Here is a 16,050-nt window from a genome sequence, read left to right as displayed (position 1 = left end):
GTGAATTCAATAGAAATATTTAGATAGGCAGTAGTTTCCCAGGGGAAGTGTCCCGGTATTATTTTAATATAATCCCCAACTCCTCTGCCTAGAGCCAGCCAGTCAGTTCTTGCTGGTTTCAGATGGCGGATGGACAAGGGGGTAGTCCATGTGCCTTCTGGATTATGAGACAAAAGGGGAAACCCATGTTAGTCCATTCCATGGCTCAAGGCACTCCAGGAGGGAAACCAAACACCTCAACTCTCCCCCAGCCACTCAACCAGCTAAGGAGGGATCCATGCTACACTCATACCTGAGGAACATCCATCCACCCAGCTTACAGCCAGGGTTGCCAGCACATGGGAGCAGGAGTGGGTAGGGAATGACAGACAAAGCCCCAGAAGCTGGGATGGGTACAGCGTCCAGCACAAAATTCCACAGAGACACATGGACTCAGACAGGGAGAAGCAGCCACACAGCAGGGCCGGGAACAGCTCTGGCCAGAGAAGGAGACAGGGAGATAACAAGGTGCCTGAGAAAGGAGAAGGGTTGCATAGGCTTTCCTCAAAGAGGGGAAAGCCCACCTGCTTGTGGGAGGAAGTATCAGAAATTTATTGTAAGGGCAAAACAGAGCCAACAGGTACATTTAAAAACCTCTGATAAAGGCTGATGTCTGTTTCTGTTGAGCAACCAGCCATGTACTGAAGGCATCACCTGCTGTGGCTGCTTGATATCCACCTCTCTCACACAGCTAGAAACTTGCCAGCCTTCAGCTGAGATAACTTCTGCTGAGACTGATGTACTCATTTCAAGCTCTCCTGACTGCACATCCCCTTTCCTTGGGGTCAAAGATGACTTTCTACACAAGACACAACACCCCTCCACCCTTCTTCCTGCACACAGGGCAGTTACTGCAGCTGCCCAGAGTAGGCAACTGGGATCATCCCAGTCACCCAGGTCTATCTGATTGTCACAGCTCCCTCCGCTCTTTGGCAGGCCAGAGAGGCTGAAGAAGCAAAGCTTAAAATAGGGCCTTGGAAATCTCCCCCAGGATACTGTTAGTAAGAGGGTAGTTTGTGTCTCCAAGGCGTTCTTGGGAAATCCAAAAGAATTAATACATTTTGTGGGAGAAGAAAAAGAAATCCAAGCCTGGTGAAGGAGTTGGAGAAAAACAGTGCGTAAAAGTTGTGCAGATGAGCCACACAATAAGTGAACCCACTATATAACAGAGGCTCCTTGGAGAAGGAGCCATAAGGCCGTGACTGTGCCCTTTTTATCCAGTGTAAGAAGAGACACAAAGCATTTTAGCACAGAGCATTTTAGCTTGGCAAGGGATGAGGGACTGGTCCAACTAGAAAAGCGAGGAGGCTCTGGTGAGCTGGAATCTCTCTTTCCCTAGTGGCATTCAGTCAAGTCTGATTTTTCAAGAGAGCACAAAGGAAACACTCACAGACACTCACAGGAAGCCAGTCAAGGACCAAAGACCTTTCATCATCTGTTCCTCAGTCCCCCCAGCTCCACCCCAGAAGACATTTTCCAGACTTTCCAGTCAGCCCTGAGATGTTGACTGGTGCACCAGCTTCATCAGCTCTCTGGCATGATCTGGCTGCATTCCCTCCCACCTTCAATGAGATAAGAGTCAGGAATGTTGTTCACACAATGGGTGTTTCAATTCAAATCTGGAAACCAAAGCAAACATCGGGCATTTGCTGCAGATCCCAAGGAAGTCACGATATGACTTCCATATGGAACCAAAAACATTTTTCTTGGTGAAACACCAGCTCTGAAATGAGCTCTTTTCTGGGTCTTACTGGAGACAAATGAAGGAGGGCTTCATCAGGAAGGAGTCAGAGAAGGCAGCACTTGGCAGGGAGTTGCACTAACTCAGGCAATTTGAGTGCTTCTGATTATCAGAGATGATTCACTTCTGTTCACTTTGCACCAAGTATTGAGAAAGACACTGCATTTATCTGCATTGACTCACTGTTTCACAACGTGAGCTTAAGGTATCGTTACTACTATGACAATGGGAAGGCTTGGACATCCAAAACCAGCCAGGGAAAGACCGCAAAGGGTTTTGGTAAATCCAGACAAATTAGAAAATGTGATAAAGAACTTGACTCTCTCCTCCTCTATCATAGAGTTGCTGTTAAGATGCTGAGAATAAAAATGCAAATGTTTTGAGACAGTTGTCTGTCAAATTATCAAGAGGATATGTGTGTCTGGAAAGATTGCTTTGATTTTTTATCACCACAAGATGAGTTTTGCTGTTATAAAATCAGACTTACAAGGAACACATTGTTTACTGTATGGAGTTGCTTTCAATAAGGTTATGGACAATTCTCAATCTCATACATCCCTGTTAAATGGAACACCTGGAACTAAAACCACAAAAAGTCAAATTTACAGCAGGGGCCATTTATATAAGCAAAGAATTCATAACATTTGAGAGAGGAATGTAGAATTTAATGGCTGAATTAAGGACAGCTCTTAAGAAAAGTTACAGGAATGAAAGAAAGACAGCACAGTTCTGTGTATGTTTGTTATGGTGTTACTTATCAAGTACAATTAACATGCCCTGATATAATGGTTCTCACTGCTCAACCTGCACTGGTATTTACTGTCACTACTGTCAGAATGCTCAACACCCAGACAGGAGATGGGGTTTCTAAAACATTGGCTTCCATTCAAGCATCTAAATTGATAGCCATGCTCAGAGGAAATCTGATTGCATTAGACACTGTCTGAAAGAACTCCTTAGCTAAAATGAGTGTTTCTTTGCCAAAGGAGGCACATGGGTTAAAAAAAAAAAAAAAAAAAAAAAAAAAAAAAAAAAGAAGAAGAAGGAATGGAGTGGGAGGAAGGGATACAACTATATTCAATGAAGTGTTATTCCTGATACTCCTTCTCAGTCCTTGCCTTTGTTCCCTCTCAGCAATACACAGTGTCTTCTTGGTCAGGGAGAACATTCCCTCTCCAAGGTCCTATATCACAAGGTGAAAAGCCTGCAATTATTAGGCAATAGCTGTAAAATGGTAGCACCTAAGCAAACACAGCTTGTGTAAGACTCTATACATATGGACATGCACCAGAGGTGCATCCTGGGAAGTCTGGTATGGGTCCCAGAAGACAAAGAGGGCAGAAAGAGAACAGACACATACAGAGGATGACTAAGATCACTGAAGCCCTCAGCAGTGAAGCTGTGAAGAGATGCCAAGTCCCTACACAGCACTCTACTTCTCCAGAGCAATGTCCAGCACAGCTCACATTTTGTTGTGGACAAGTGACATTGCTCTAAATTAAATTATCGTGGGGGGCAAAGCATTGTCCTATTAACTGGGTATCCGTGCATGGTTGCCAAATAGGAGGTAAGAGATATGCATCGGATTCTGATGAATGAAACACAAAAAGATACAAGCACAATCACATGCTTATTGTGGTATAGGGATGAACTCTGTAATTAGCATCTCTGGGATAGTGTCTCAAAGAGAAAACAAGAAAGGAAATTGCAATGTGTCTGTTTATTTCCATAGCTACTGTATGACTGAGAGCCACTCAGCAACCTCTGCTATTTGTAGAAGGGTTTCCCAACAAAACATACCAAAGGCGCAGGAAAAGGGCTTGTGTGTTGTTTTCTCAACACACAGTAACAGCTCAACAGGTAGAGTTCCCCTCCCTGTAAAGGAGAGGGTGTAAAAGAATCCTTTCCTTAGAGACAATGGGACAAAATCACAAAGCCAGGCTCGGGGCATGGAAAGAGAACACACACAAATGATGAGATTAGCTCAGCTGATTAGAGCCTCTTGCTAAAAACTCTAAGGTTGTGGGTTCAATCACTGTATGAGCATTTCACTTAAGAGCTGGAGTTGATGGTCCTTGTGAGATCCTTTCAGCTGAGAGTATTCTGTGATCCCATGATCAGTGATATAGGAGGAAGCTGAGATTATTTTAAATATCTACTTCACCATTGCAGAGATAGAGAGAAGTGACAGACTAGAAGATGCTGAGTGGCAAGAGCCTGGTCTGCCAGGTACGATTATGTCTCTCCTGCTATCCATTTCCCAGGTCTGCCCACCGGGAGACTGAGGGTACACCAGACCCTGTGGTCTCCGAGTGTGCTGTTCACATTAATGACTCTTGTATTATCACACAGTCCTTAATGGAAAAGCACAATGATCCAAACTTACCAGTCTCTCAACCCTCTCGCTCAGGTCTCTAAACCTTCCTGAGGATTGTCTGGAAAATTCATTATTGTATCGGATGTTGGTGATTTTTACATTGGCACTGTAATAGAACAGCTTCTGATCTGTAAGGGAAAGAAGAGGAACAGGCAATACTCAAAGTACCAAGATGAATGAACTTTAGAGAAACACCTGGCACTGACTGATACCCTGATGTCTAGGGAGTGGATAAGCCTTCACCTGTATCCAACCCATTCAAACACTGCTTCCAAAAGCTAGGAGCAATCACTTGATTCAGTTAGGTGATCTAATCCAAGTTTTCCCAGCAGTGACACTTCTGGCCAGCCAACAGCACTTGGGGCTCACAGAATCACAAGCTGCACCTTGCTGCTTAGTTACCTTCCTTCCTGGCCTGTGCACTCAACACCAAGTTTTGGCAGGAAGCTGCTAGTGATCAGGGAAAGGGAGCAGAGAAACATCCCAGAGAGACATGCAGAAAGCTCTGTTTGCCACTCATGTAAGGGAGACCAGACACTTGTGTGTTGACTTCATCCCGGAAGTAGATCATGAGAAAAATGTGAAACTATTGTAAGCAGATGAAAACCAACAGAAACCACAGCCCTAAATCACCCTGCACCACAGGAAGAGTTCCTAGGAGATGTGCAAAGATGCTAAATGAGGAAGGAAAGAGAACTCCAGAGAAGCCAGTGTTTTTTCCTCAAATAAGCTTTAGACAGACTGGTGATAACTCACAGAGTCATCTGGCACAACAGGCACAGAGGACATTCACTAAGCATAGGAACAGTGATATATTATGCAAAACTTACCATATGCCAGAAAATAAACTAGGAGACCAATGGTAATAGCTGCTGCCACTGCTGTTCCAATAACAATTACTGCAATTTTCCAGGGCTCAAGATGTCTTATTTTGATGGCTGACTGATGAATTCTGGGGAAAAATAAGAACAAAGTGAGATTATTAAGAGATCCTTTTCTATTTAAGGACCCCATCTCCCCCCTAAAAAATTAAGCTAAAGTTTTCTCCCTCAACATTAGTTGATTCTTCCCAGCAATACTAATTGATTTGTCACCCAACACCCTTGAAAATGAAACCATGACACAAGACTATTTTGAAATAGGTATTGGGATGTGCTAGAAGTCAAAGAACACAGACAGGTTTGACGGTTTTAAGTATTATTAGGGCCAAGTCAAACAGGAGTCTTACTAAGATTCTCATGTGACTCCCAACTAGAAATTTGCAAGACCAAAACTTATTTTTCAGCTAGGTGAAGTTTCACACAGCAATGTATACAGCTTTCAATTGGTTAAGCAAATCAGTTATCAGACACACTGGCACCTTTGCTTCCAAAACTGCTTTGTGCAGTGAAATTGGTAAAAAGCACCCCATGTTTTCTATAGTACATATCTATACATTATTCCAGCTGCTCAGTCCATTTCAGCCTTCAAAACAGAGATGAACAAAAAGAGAAAGATATTTCAGAGGGCCAGCCTGTGTTTCCTGTCTTATTCAGACTGAATCTAAACACAAAGGCAAGTACTGCTTTAAGCAGTATTTGCTGAAGTCATAGAATGACAGGGAAAGGCACAGACATGTGAGTAGGAGCTTCACCAGATGCTTCTCTCTGCTGTGCTCTTAATTACGTGGGTACTAATCAAAATTAACACATGGAAAGCTGATGGACAGTCAGTATTATTAAAAAAAACTCCCTGGAAAAAAAAGTTGGTTACAGCATATTCTGTCTTTGTCTATAAACTCAAAGACTCCTTAAGAACCTTAAAGCCATTTTTCTATTATCAGCCATTACAAAACACAGAACAAGAAGCCACTATTTTTGGTAAAGAGTCCTTCATTCTGTTTCAGATACCTCACTCATGCAGACATGCACACATGCAGGTTAAAGTACAGCCCATCTCAGAAAGGCAGGCTGCAGGGATCCTCTCCCCAGGGTGTGGGGCGCCTCAGTGAGTTCCTACATATAAAGTACACACAGCTCACTCCCACAGCACACACCTCACGAGACAGAAGTTTAAATACATTTAAATAAGTTGAAATAATTGCAAGTGACCCCTGCAGCTGGTGCAGGAAAGGGACAGCAAGCAACTGTGCATGGCTCATAAATAGAAAAGCAGATCCTGATATTTCATTCTAATTCCAGTGCTTTGCCTTACAACTACAATCTTATTACTTTGGCTTGGAAAACAACTGACTCAGGCCAAATATCATGATACGTGATTGAATGAAAATGGGAGTAATAATTTGTCACTTGGATCTGTTCTGACTTGTTCTGCATGTCCTATTTAGTGTTTCCTTCCCTCCTGCTGTCCTGTCTAACAGCCATTAACCTCTCATCAAGCTGGCGTCAAAACTCATTTGTGACTCCATAGCAAAAAAAAACACCTCCAAAGTTCCAGACAAACAAAAAACAACAACCAACCAACCAAAAAGACCCCCAAAAAACAAAGACTGAAATTGAATAGTCCTGTTAACAGTTCAGAGATGAGCACCTTCAAAATTATTTCTGAGACTACTGTATGAAAATTGCCTTAAAACATCAACTGGAAAAATGAAAAATGTGGAAGTATAAATAGTCAGGACTCTACCTCACTAACAAGAATATTTCTAAGTTGTAGCTTTTAGATGAAATCATGAAGTCAGTGATGAGTTCAACATGCATTTGTTGTTTTATGGTTTGTTGGGGTTTTTTCCCCTCACTCCAGGTAATAGTCTTTTTGCATGGCCTAAATGCTTTTCAAATGTGTCTATTATGTTTGAAATTAAACTGAGTTACAAGAAAAGCCAACAAAACAAACACAAAAATGCATTTAACTTAAGACCTACTCTTGTCATATTGTATATACTCTCATTTAAAAAGCAGTTATCTTGATTATGCTGCACAGAAGGAAAACACTCAGAAGGTCTTTCAGCTATAATGATCCTGGCATAGCCTCAAACCAAAATGCTGGGTTGGAGAAGCCTATTTGAAAGGCTGAGTGCCACCTCTGCACCTCAGTCGGGTAAGCCTGAAGAAATTACTGCCTATCATATCAGTGAAACAGCAGTTTCAGACCAGAAGTAACATGGCTGGGACACAGTTAAATAGAGTACTATAAATTTGAAACCTTAGTGTAAAGTGTAAAACTTTTTGCAACTCTTATCCTTTATTTCTTCTATTTCAAGTTCCATGTTTTCATTAACAAACAGAAGCCCCAGTCCACAACAGTTACTCACACATGTAATTCTACTCACACACATGACTTTCACCTAATTCACAAAACCTGTTTGAGAACATCATTTCAAAGAGGTGCGGAGGGGTTTCAGCAGCAGCTCCTAAACTGAATTTCCTCAAACAAGAAACTGTTTAACAAATTCATCTTAGAAAGACACTTAACAGGGGGAAGAGGTATTGTTTGGGACTTGGATGTCTTTTTTTCTTTATTTATCTTAAACTTTCCCACTTCCTTTCATATATAAACAAGAAACAGCTGTTTAATTTTATCTTCCACTGCTAATTTCTTTTAAAAATGAAAATTGGTTTTAAAAACAAAAGGTATTTTTGAGCAAAATATCCTTGGTTAGGCTGTACCATCTGGATAAACATCTTGAATAGACATGTTGCAGACTAAGATGATTTCTAATCCAGGTTTTCAAAGATATCTGTGAGACAAACCCACAAAGATTATTGAACTGATATTTTTTTATTCTGATTAACTTTGAACTTTAGTACTGCTTTGCTGTACCTTCTAGGATTCATTCCTCAAAAATTAATTATTTTATCTGACATGTCCCACTGTGTAAACTTAAACAGCACTTACAGGGATTCAGTACACACAAGAGAAATAACTATGCCAGAACTGAAACAACTGAGATCCATGTGATGACCTGTCAGGGCTTGAACACTCTGGAGGGAGCTGATAAAAGTTCAACGCTGTGAATTTATTTTTCTCAGACCAAGAGTCAAGCAGTCTTTGCTTACTTCATGGGAGCTATGTGCTCAAAGCAAGGGAACAGGAACTGAAATGCACACTAAGATTAAAAACACTCCAGCTGGGAAAGTCACTGAAGTCCTCCAGAGCAGAAGTGGAAATTTTATGCCTGAAGCAAATACCTGAAGATGAAATCTCCCCACCAACCTCAGAGGGCTTTCTGACAAGGTCTCTTCTGCTTGCAGTTCAAGTGGCCCGTCCCTCTTCCCAGGAACTCTGCTCTTTCCCAGGAAACCATGCCTGTGCAGTAACCTTAAAAACACTGCAAACAAGGACTGGATTTCATCTGTTGACAGAAGACTGCATGTCTCAGATTAAGATTTTTCCAATGAGGAAGAGGAGTGAAATATTTGCTGGCAAAGAGAAACAACAAAAACTGCCATAGAATTGTTTACACTGATATAACAGTTTTACTTCTTTGTCCTCTCCTTGTTTCCTAGTAATTCCCAACATTGTCTCTGCTTTTTCAACTGAAATTCAACTGACATTTTCCCAGAAATACCCACTGAGACCTTTCCTGATCAGTGGTATGTGATTTGGAGCCCTGCATTCCATACTTGGGTTCCATCACATCATACACAAAGAAGCCTTTCAGGAACATTTTCCTCAATAAGAAGCTCACACCGAATGCAGAGCCAGAGGGATCCCTCCCATTATGCATAAGCATAAGAAGAAAGCATAAGAAGGACAGAGTTAATTATGTCTGACTTTTAGTAACAGAAGAGTATAAAAAAAAAATGTTAGTCTCAAAGGAAAATTTAAAATATTGCCTAATATCCTAACTTGGGTTTTTAAGGATGTTTAATAAACAAATGATAAACATTGCATTAAATAAATCATAAAGGTATTTACCTCAATGCAGCCTGAATCTCTTAATTTAGAGAAGAAATTAGTATCCTTTACCTACTGAAATTTAGATTCACTTCTTGCAAAGAAGCAGAATCAAAACTGCCATCTAGGAGTCAAATTGTCTGCTTCAGAGGAAAAGCCTCCAAGGTTTTCCTCACCAGGGCTGGAAGCACGCTTGGAGACCAGTGGGGGACCTCCATTTCCTGCAGTGAGCTTTGTGCCAGAGGCAGTGTCCAGCTAAGTCAGCATGCACTAGGAAAGAGAGCACAGGCTCTGCTTTGGCACCCACCCACTGGCAGTGGCTGCTCAAGAAAGGTGCTGACAGGACAGGCTGATGAAAAGCCAAACCCAGAACAGTCACCTAGAGATGATCTCTTGTGGGGTATTACACAGCCTCTGCTTTTAGTCCTTCCTATAGGAGAGGCATGCCTAGATTGACAAAATTTCACCATTGTTTTAGGACACATATAGTACCTATCTCTTAAGGTGCTTTGAGAAAAAAAAAAAAAAAAAAAGATAAAAACCACTATAGCAGTAGTTGTGATAATATAATAATATAACAAATATAAAAATAATATAACAAATACATAAACAGTAGGTCAGTGATGCGCTTCAATTTGTTTACTGAAATAAATCTCTTTTCTGATACATGAAAGCTATACTTACCATCACTCCCGAGGAATTCTGCAAATCTGATACAGCTCTTCTGCTGGTGTGCATCTGTGACAGCTTATATCGACTCAAAATCTGACCCAAAGCATCCACCTTCTTCTGTAGTTTAAATGCTTATATTTCTGGATAATAATACATATTTCTGTGCTTTATACTTTATGTCCTGGTTTTGACAGGGATACAGCTAATTTTCTTCTTAGTAGCTGGTACAGAGCCATGTTTTAGGCTTAGTGTGAGAATAATGTGGGTAACACAGTGATGATTTAGTTGTGGCTCAGTAGCACTCACTGTCAGCCAAGGACTTATCAATTTCCCACACTCTGGCAGTGAGTAGATGTGAAAGGAACTGAGATGGAGCATGGCCAGGACAGCTCACCTGTACTGGCCACAGGCATATTCCATACCACAGAGCATCAGACTCAGTATATAAATGGAGGGAAGGTTGGCTGGAAGGGGCCATTCCCTGCTGTAGCATGGGCTGGGCATTGGTCAGTGGGTAAGCAATTGTATTGTACATCAGTTGTCTTTCTTGGGAATTTTTTTTTTTGCTCCCTCCCTAATAATAATAATACTAATAATAATAATAATAATAATAATAATAATTTCCATTATTAGATTGCTCTTATCTCAGCCTATTGGTTTTTACCTTTTTTTCCCCTAAATAACCTCCCCATCCCACTGGGATGAGGGGTGATGTGTGTGGGGTGTGAGTGGCTGCATGGCACTTAGCTGCTGATTGAGGTAAAACCACAATATATAATAAACAGTTGCTAGGCTGGGTAGATAAACAGTGAAATGCTGTAATCTAGCAATGTATTTTCACTGAACAGAGATGGACAAATTTCTTCATTGGAAAAATGCTGCTGAAATTAGAGAAAACTCCCTAGACAGGTGGTTCAGCTGATACGGAAACCCCAGACAACTCTCCAGTGGCAGAGAAATTGGATAATTTCTGGACTCAATTCTGTATAAAATCTGTCCTCCTGTTATCACCAAATCTCTCCACGGAATACATGAAGCTTTCAGATTGTCTTGAATCAGAAGCATGTCAAATTAAGCCATTCCAAGCTTTGTGTTAGCTTGGCTTCTTTTAAAAGGAGAATCTGCATTTAATAAAAAAAACAAACATGGAAGGAGTATGTGGTGGAAACAGAATGCCTCAATTTGCAAAGCTTATGCTGACCCAAAATGCCCAATCATAAAACTGCATGGGAAAAAAAAAAAAAGGGAAAGACTTCTGAAACACCTTCTAAAAGGAACAGCAGAGGCCAGAAAAGGTGCTGGGATTACACTGGGGCTTGCTCGGGGAATGAAGATAAGATTTTAAGGCTCAGGAGGAGGTCTTGTCTCATTCAAGTTTTCCTGTCTGAAATGGCCAGAAACTCAGGGAAATCAGCAAGGAAACATCAATGGTTCCAATTCCATATGGGTCAAATCAGGTATGGTGTGTACCAGAAGCAAAAGTATTTCACTAGTGTTTCCTGAATTCAGGATCTGCTCTGGGACAAACTGAGCAGGCTAGGTTTCTCTTCAGCACCATGCAGGAACCAGCCTCCTGCAATAATCGAGGTAAACTCCCACTAATGCCAGTTGCACATGAGTGTCCTTGCACCAGGCTGGGATCTATTTCCTGCTACGCCTCAGCAGTCTGTAATTTGCATTCATTTTGCCCACCTACTGCATGACAAATTGGTGCAAGTGGCACTGCATTTCCACCTGCATATTCACTTTTAGACTGCCAAATACAACACCAGCTGCTCTGTACCTCACCCTGCCAGGGCATGAGATCTCCACAAGGAAGCTGCAGAGAGGACACTGCTCCTGCTTCCCAGAGTGCAGGACACAGCACAACAGCGGGACCAGACCAGCAAGGCTGTCTACTCCACCCAGTTTTCCTCAGCAGGTTTGCTTCCTGAAGGATTTTACAGAGCACACGTTCCTATTTAGCTTGAACTGCTTTGAAAAGAGGCATCTTGGAACTGAGTAAAGCTCAGTGAAACTCCACTCTTACAAGGGACTAAGGCAGAGCAGGACGAGCTCAAACAGCAAAGCTTACAGCTCCACATTCAGATCCACATCCCTGCCCAGCAAAGAACTCTGGACATCTAACAGGTTACACAGAGGCTTTGATTAAGACTAGGCAGTTTTCATCCCTTCCCAAACATGTAAATATCCAACAAAGATTTCCCCTAATGTACTTTAGATTTTATAATAATTTAAACAACCATACAATTAAATCCTTCCCTAAGTAGGAAGCAACCAAACTGTACTCAGAGGTTATTTAACTACCCTCTAGCACACTGTCATTAAAATTATTTACACCAATGCTGATATCACAAGGACATGACAAGTAGATTTACATCTAACTAGAATAAAAAAAAAAAGGGTTTTCAATTCTGCTAGGTAGAGAACTCCCTTTTAGTTTTCCCTCTTTATGTAACAAACTGGTAATCACAACTGATGGGGATTTCTTCTTTACCTGACAGTTAAAATAGCATATCTTTTAAGTTATGGATATTAAACAGGCAGAAAATCTTTGAGTACTGAGCAGGGTCCTACTGAGCAGCACAAAGCCCAAACATTAACTTCATTGTCTCCTGGCAAAGTCAGGACTATTGACTAAAATGATATTGTTTCCACAAAATGAGAACAACACTTCAATGGGCATGAAGAATAAGTTTTGTCCATCCAGAAACAATATTTCTATTTCAGCATGCCCTGAAATTATTTTAAAAACCCAACTTTTAAAAATACTGAGGATGGAAAAAATAAGTAGTATCTTGCAATCATCCACAGCCATTTGCCCGAAGCAACAAAGAGAGAAGATTAATGTTGTAATCTTTAAGAATCACACACAAAAATTCAACCATCCTGCCAAATCATTAGAATGTTAAAAAATAATTCAATTTATTTTGAATTTTGTCCCTGAGGTCATACTTTTAAGCTTCATCAACTGCTGAGACAACAACAAAAAACAAAGTCATGGCAGACTGACTGAGCATCCCCCTATTGCCACATGAATCCAGAATCCAGTGAGTCAAACAGAAATTACAAATTTCCTGTACATGTAGAACCCAATCTCTGTTCTGATCCAATAGACAATAGTAGAGTGTTGCACCTTATTTGTGTAAAAATACTCTGAACTTTCCAGTGATGTCTGAAATATTATTATGGTAAAACAAAACTAAGGATATCCAGCATCTCTGACTGCATGAAATACTTTCTGATGCAAACCACCTACTCATTACTCCCTAGAAATTATGGCTTCTTCATTAAAATACAATAACCTGGAATGATGAATACCAATAGCGTTCCCCTTATGTAGTTGTGCTGACACCACTTATTTAACCAGGATTTTTTGCAGGATTTGGGGGAAATAATACTGCACCTACACCTGACCATAGCCCATGTTTTTCAAAAATCACATTACTAGCACTTAATTTTGACACAAAAGAGCTTCTTGGTTTCTGCACTGCTGCAATAAAAGCCTGCTGCAGGCAGATTAAGATGATCAGAAGGAAGAAAAGATAAGTGTCAACCCGACATCATCTTTCTAAACAGATAGCAAATCATTGTACCCCTGGCTGTGCTAGAGAAGGATTTCCTTCTGCATTTCTCACTCCAGCCACGTTACTCTTTTCATCCAGACCACAACCTCCAAAATCACCCTTTCATTCTGCAATTTCCTCTTCAGCTTTCTCTCTGTTTATCATCCCTTTTCAGGCTGCACATTTCAAACAGATCCATGATGTACCCCAGGTCTAAAAGGATGAAAGAGGCATAGATAGAGCATTGAGCACCAAAGGTAAGAGAAAAAACAGATTTCTTCTCTGGATCTATGTCCTTGAATCCTTCCCATAGACAGTACCCTTTACCACCATTACACCTCCAAATTAAACTTGCCAGGTTCAAACATGCCACCTACTTTTGAAGATCCCATGGTAGGTCCCGGTAGGCCTGGTAGCCTTTCTGCCCGCCAATGAAGGCTTGACTAAAGTCTGGACTGCGCAGAGAATGGTGCTGGAAAACGCAGGAGTCGCATTGACTGGTGTGACGGGAAGGGAAAGCTGTTGAATGAAGATCCTTCATTGAGGCACGGTTGGCGCAACACCCAGCACCCTGTGGGTTATTGCAAAATGAGGGAACGAACTTCAGAATAAAAACAAACAGAGCATGGAGTTGATAAGGAGACTGCAACCTTCCGATCAGCTCCGCATCAAAGAGCTCCCCAGGCAGAGATGGAGTGAGCAGATAAACCGGCCCAAGCAAGAAGACTTGTTCTTCACTACAGTGAAACGGGAAGTGCGTGAGATTTCCCTTTTCCAGCACTCCCTTTCTGTCCAGCTTTTATCCCTACAGCAGGCCTTGCCTGGAGTGGCTGCACCTTCTACCACATGCTCACTGTAAAACCCGCAGTGGAGAGGCACCACACTGTCCACAATGCTAAGTCACCTGTCTTCTGAGAGAGCCAACACAAAAACAAATATGGACATAAATGGTTTGGTCAGCCAAGCCTGATCTACCTCGGTGCTCACTCATCCACAGCTGTCCTGGACTCCCTTGGCATCAGGGACAAGACAACTATAAGTATCCAGCCTCCTAATTACATGTTAGTCATTTAATGGTTGGCATAACCCCGCCTGTGGAAAATGCTTACTCTGTGAAAAGGGCCACCAATCTCCTTGGAATTCCCTTCTCCCAGCACAAACGTGATTCTTCAGAGACTTCTGGAAAGGGGGAAAAATGGAGATTCACTAGTGAGAAAACGCGCATTTACATCAAAAATCAAAAATCACAAACCAAAAAGTAAAATTACTGGGAAGCAAATCTGTTTTCTGCTGTTTGATGCACTTGCATTTGTGCCAAAAAGCTTGAAACATTTGGTTTTCCCATGAAGTCTCATGATTTCAGTTATTTTTGTTGAAACATTCACTCTCTTCCAGAAACAGCCTAAAGGGAGGGGAGGGGAAAAAAAAAGACAAGAGGAAAATTTGAGGAAAATTTTACCAAAACATACCAAGTCCTCTTCCATCTTTCCCCAAAGTTATCCATTCACAGGCATTTCAATGCAATTGTAGGAGCATCTGGGCAGACCGTTTTGAGGACAGTGGGAAAAGCTGATCACTGCTGAACAGCATCTGCTGTTTCTGCAACACTGATGTCTTCATTTGCTTTGATCAAATCAATTGGGTTTTTTGGTTTCTCCGTGTGGAAAGGGCATTGTTGCAGTTGCCTGCCTTACCTGAGGCTTTACTGACTGAGTACACAGGTACCTGTCAAGTACTAATATCCTCCCTGGGCTGTACCTTCCATTCTCCACTACCTACCCTGTTATTTTCTTTTTCAAAATTAGTAAAACTCAGAAAAAATTGTGCACAAAGGATTCTCTGCTCCACCCAGAAACACACACATCCCTACAGGAACTCAAGCACTTGATGGAGTGATGGAGATTGATTACAAACCAATTCAATGCAGTAGTCAAGAAAATACCTTAAAATTCCTTGTTGGGGTTTTTTCCTCTTTTTTTCCCCAATTTTCTGTTAGTCTGTTTTTGTTGATTTTGGCTTTGGTGTTTTAGGTTTTTTTTTTTTTTTCTTTTTTTATGCTGGGAAAAATTGGCCCTTGAAGTGCTTACCCTGTGAGATGCAGAGAATTCTCCCTGATGTGTGCAGGAGTTCAGTGGCAAACTCTGACCACCTGGATCAGGTAAAAAACTTATTACAAGAGGAATAGGTTTTAGCAAACAGCTAGATTTTGAGACATCATTTACCTGAAATCTTGAGCCCTGAAACAAGAATGAAAAACATTAATTAGAATTGCAAAGGTTCTCAGGAAGAAAAGGAACTGACAACAGATGAATGAACTTCTGGTAACTTTCAGATCACACTAGGACAGACTATTCCTATTGTTACTGCACAGTATGAATAACAAAGACATTCCTAAAAAATTATTTCATTTTCTTACAATCAAGAATATTTTGCAACCTGCCTAATAAAACTTTAAGTAGGTTGCCTTTGTTTGCAAATTAATTACACATTAGAATGAACTGCACTGCAAAACAGTGTGAAATAAGGAAATATACTTGCTTCTTTCAGATGATGCAAAATCAATTTACACATACCTTTGCCCCAGGAACAATGGTACACACAGACCAAGAAAAGACAATAATTAACAAATAATTTTCCTCACAATAAATTATCAAGTTGCAAAGTGCTTGGTATTAGGGTGTCATTCAGTAAGCTAGGCAATTAGTAACCTTTTTTGGTTAATACTAGGGAAGCAGTACAGAAACTAGCTATCAAAGCGTGGGGTGGAAATCCAAGAATGTGGGTGCACAGGATTTTGTGCATGAAAGTGTAAAAAG

General features: G+C 41.1%; 1 protein-coding gene across 1 annotated transcript in view; it reads right to left on the bottom strand.

Annotated features, from left to right (window-relative positions):
* LOC128806431 (transmembrane protease serine 11E-like) overlaps positions 1 to 13,775 on the bottom strand; it is a 39,868-nt gene extending 26,093 nt beyond the window's left edge. Inside the window, exons 1-3 of the mRNA XM_053975980.1 lie at positions 13,612 to 13,775; positions 4,988 to 5,109; positions 4,167 to 4,285 (exon numbers count right to left, since the gene is read on the bottom strand). Of these exons, the coding sequence (XP_053831955.1) occupies positions 4,167 to 4,285; positions 4,988 to 5,109; positions 13,612 to 13,775 (405 nt within the window). The remainder of the gene's footprint in view (positions 1 to 4,166; positions 4,286 to 4,987; positions 5,110 to 13,611) is intronic.
* Positions 13,776 to 16,050: the final 2,275 nt, after the last annotated feature.

Source organism: Vidua macroura, chromosome 4, assembly GCF_024509145.1.
Source record: "Vidua macroura isolate BioBank_ID:100142 chromosome 4, ASM2450914v1, whole genome shotgun sequence".
Taxonomy (NCBI): Eukaryota; Metazoa; Chordata; class Aves; order Passeriformes; family Viduidae; genus Vidua; species Vidua macroura.
The sequence above is the reverse complement of the archived record's forward strand: the minus strand, read 5'-3'. Positions and strand labels throughout refer to the sequence as shown.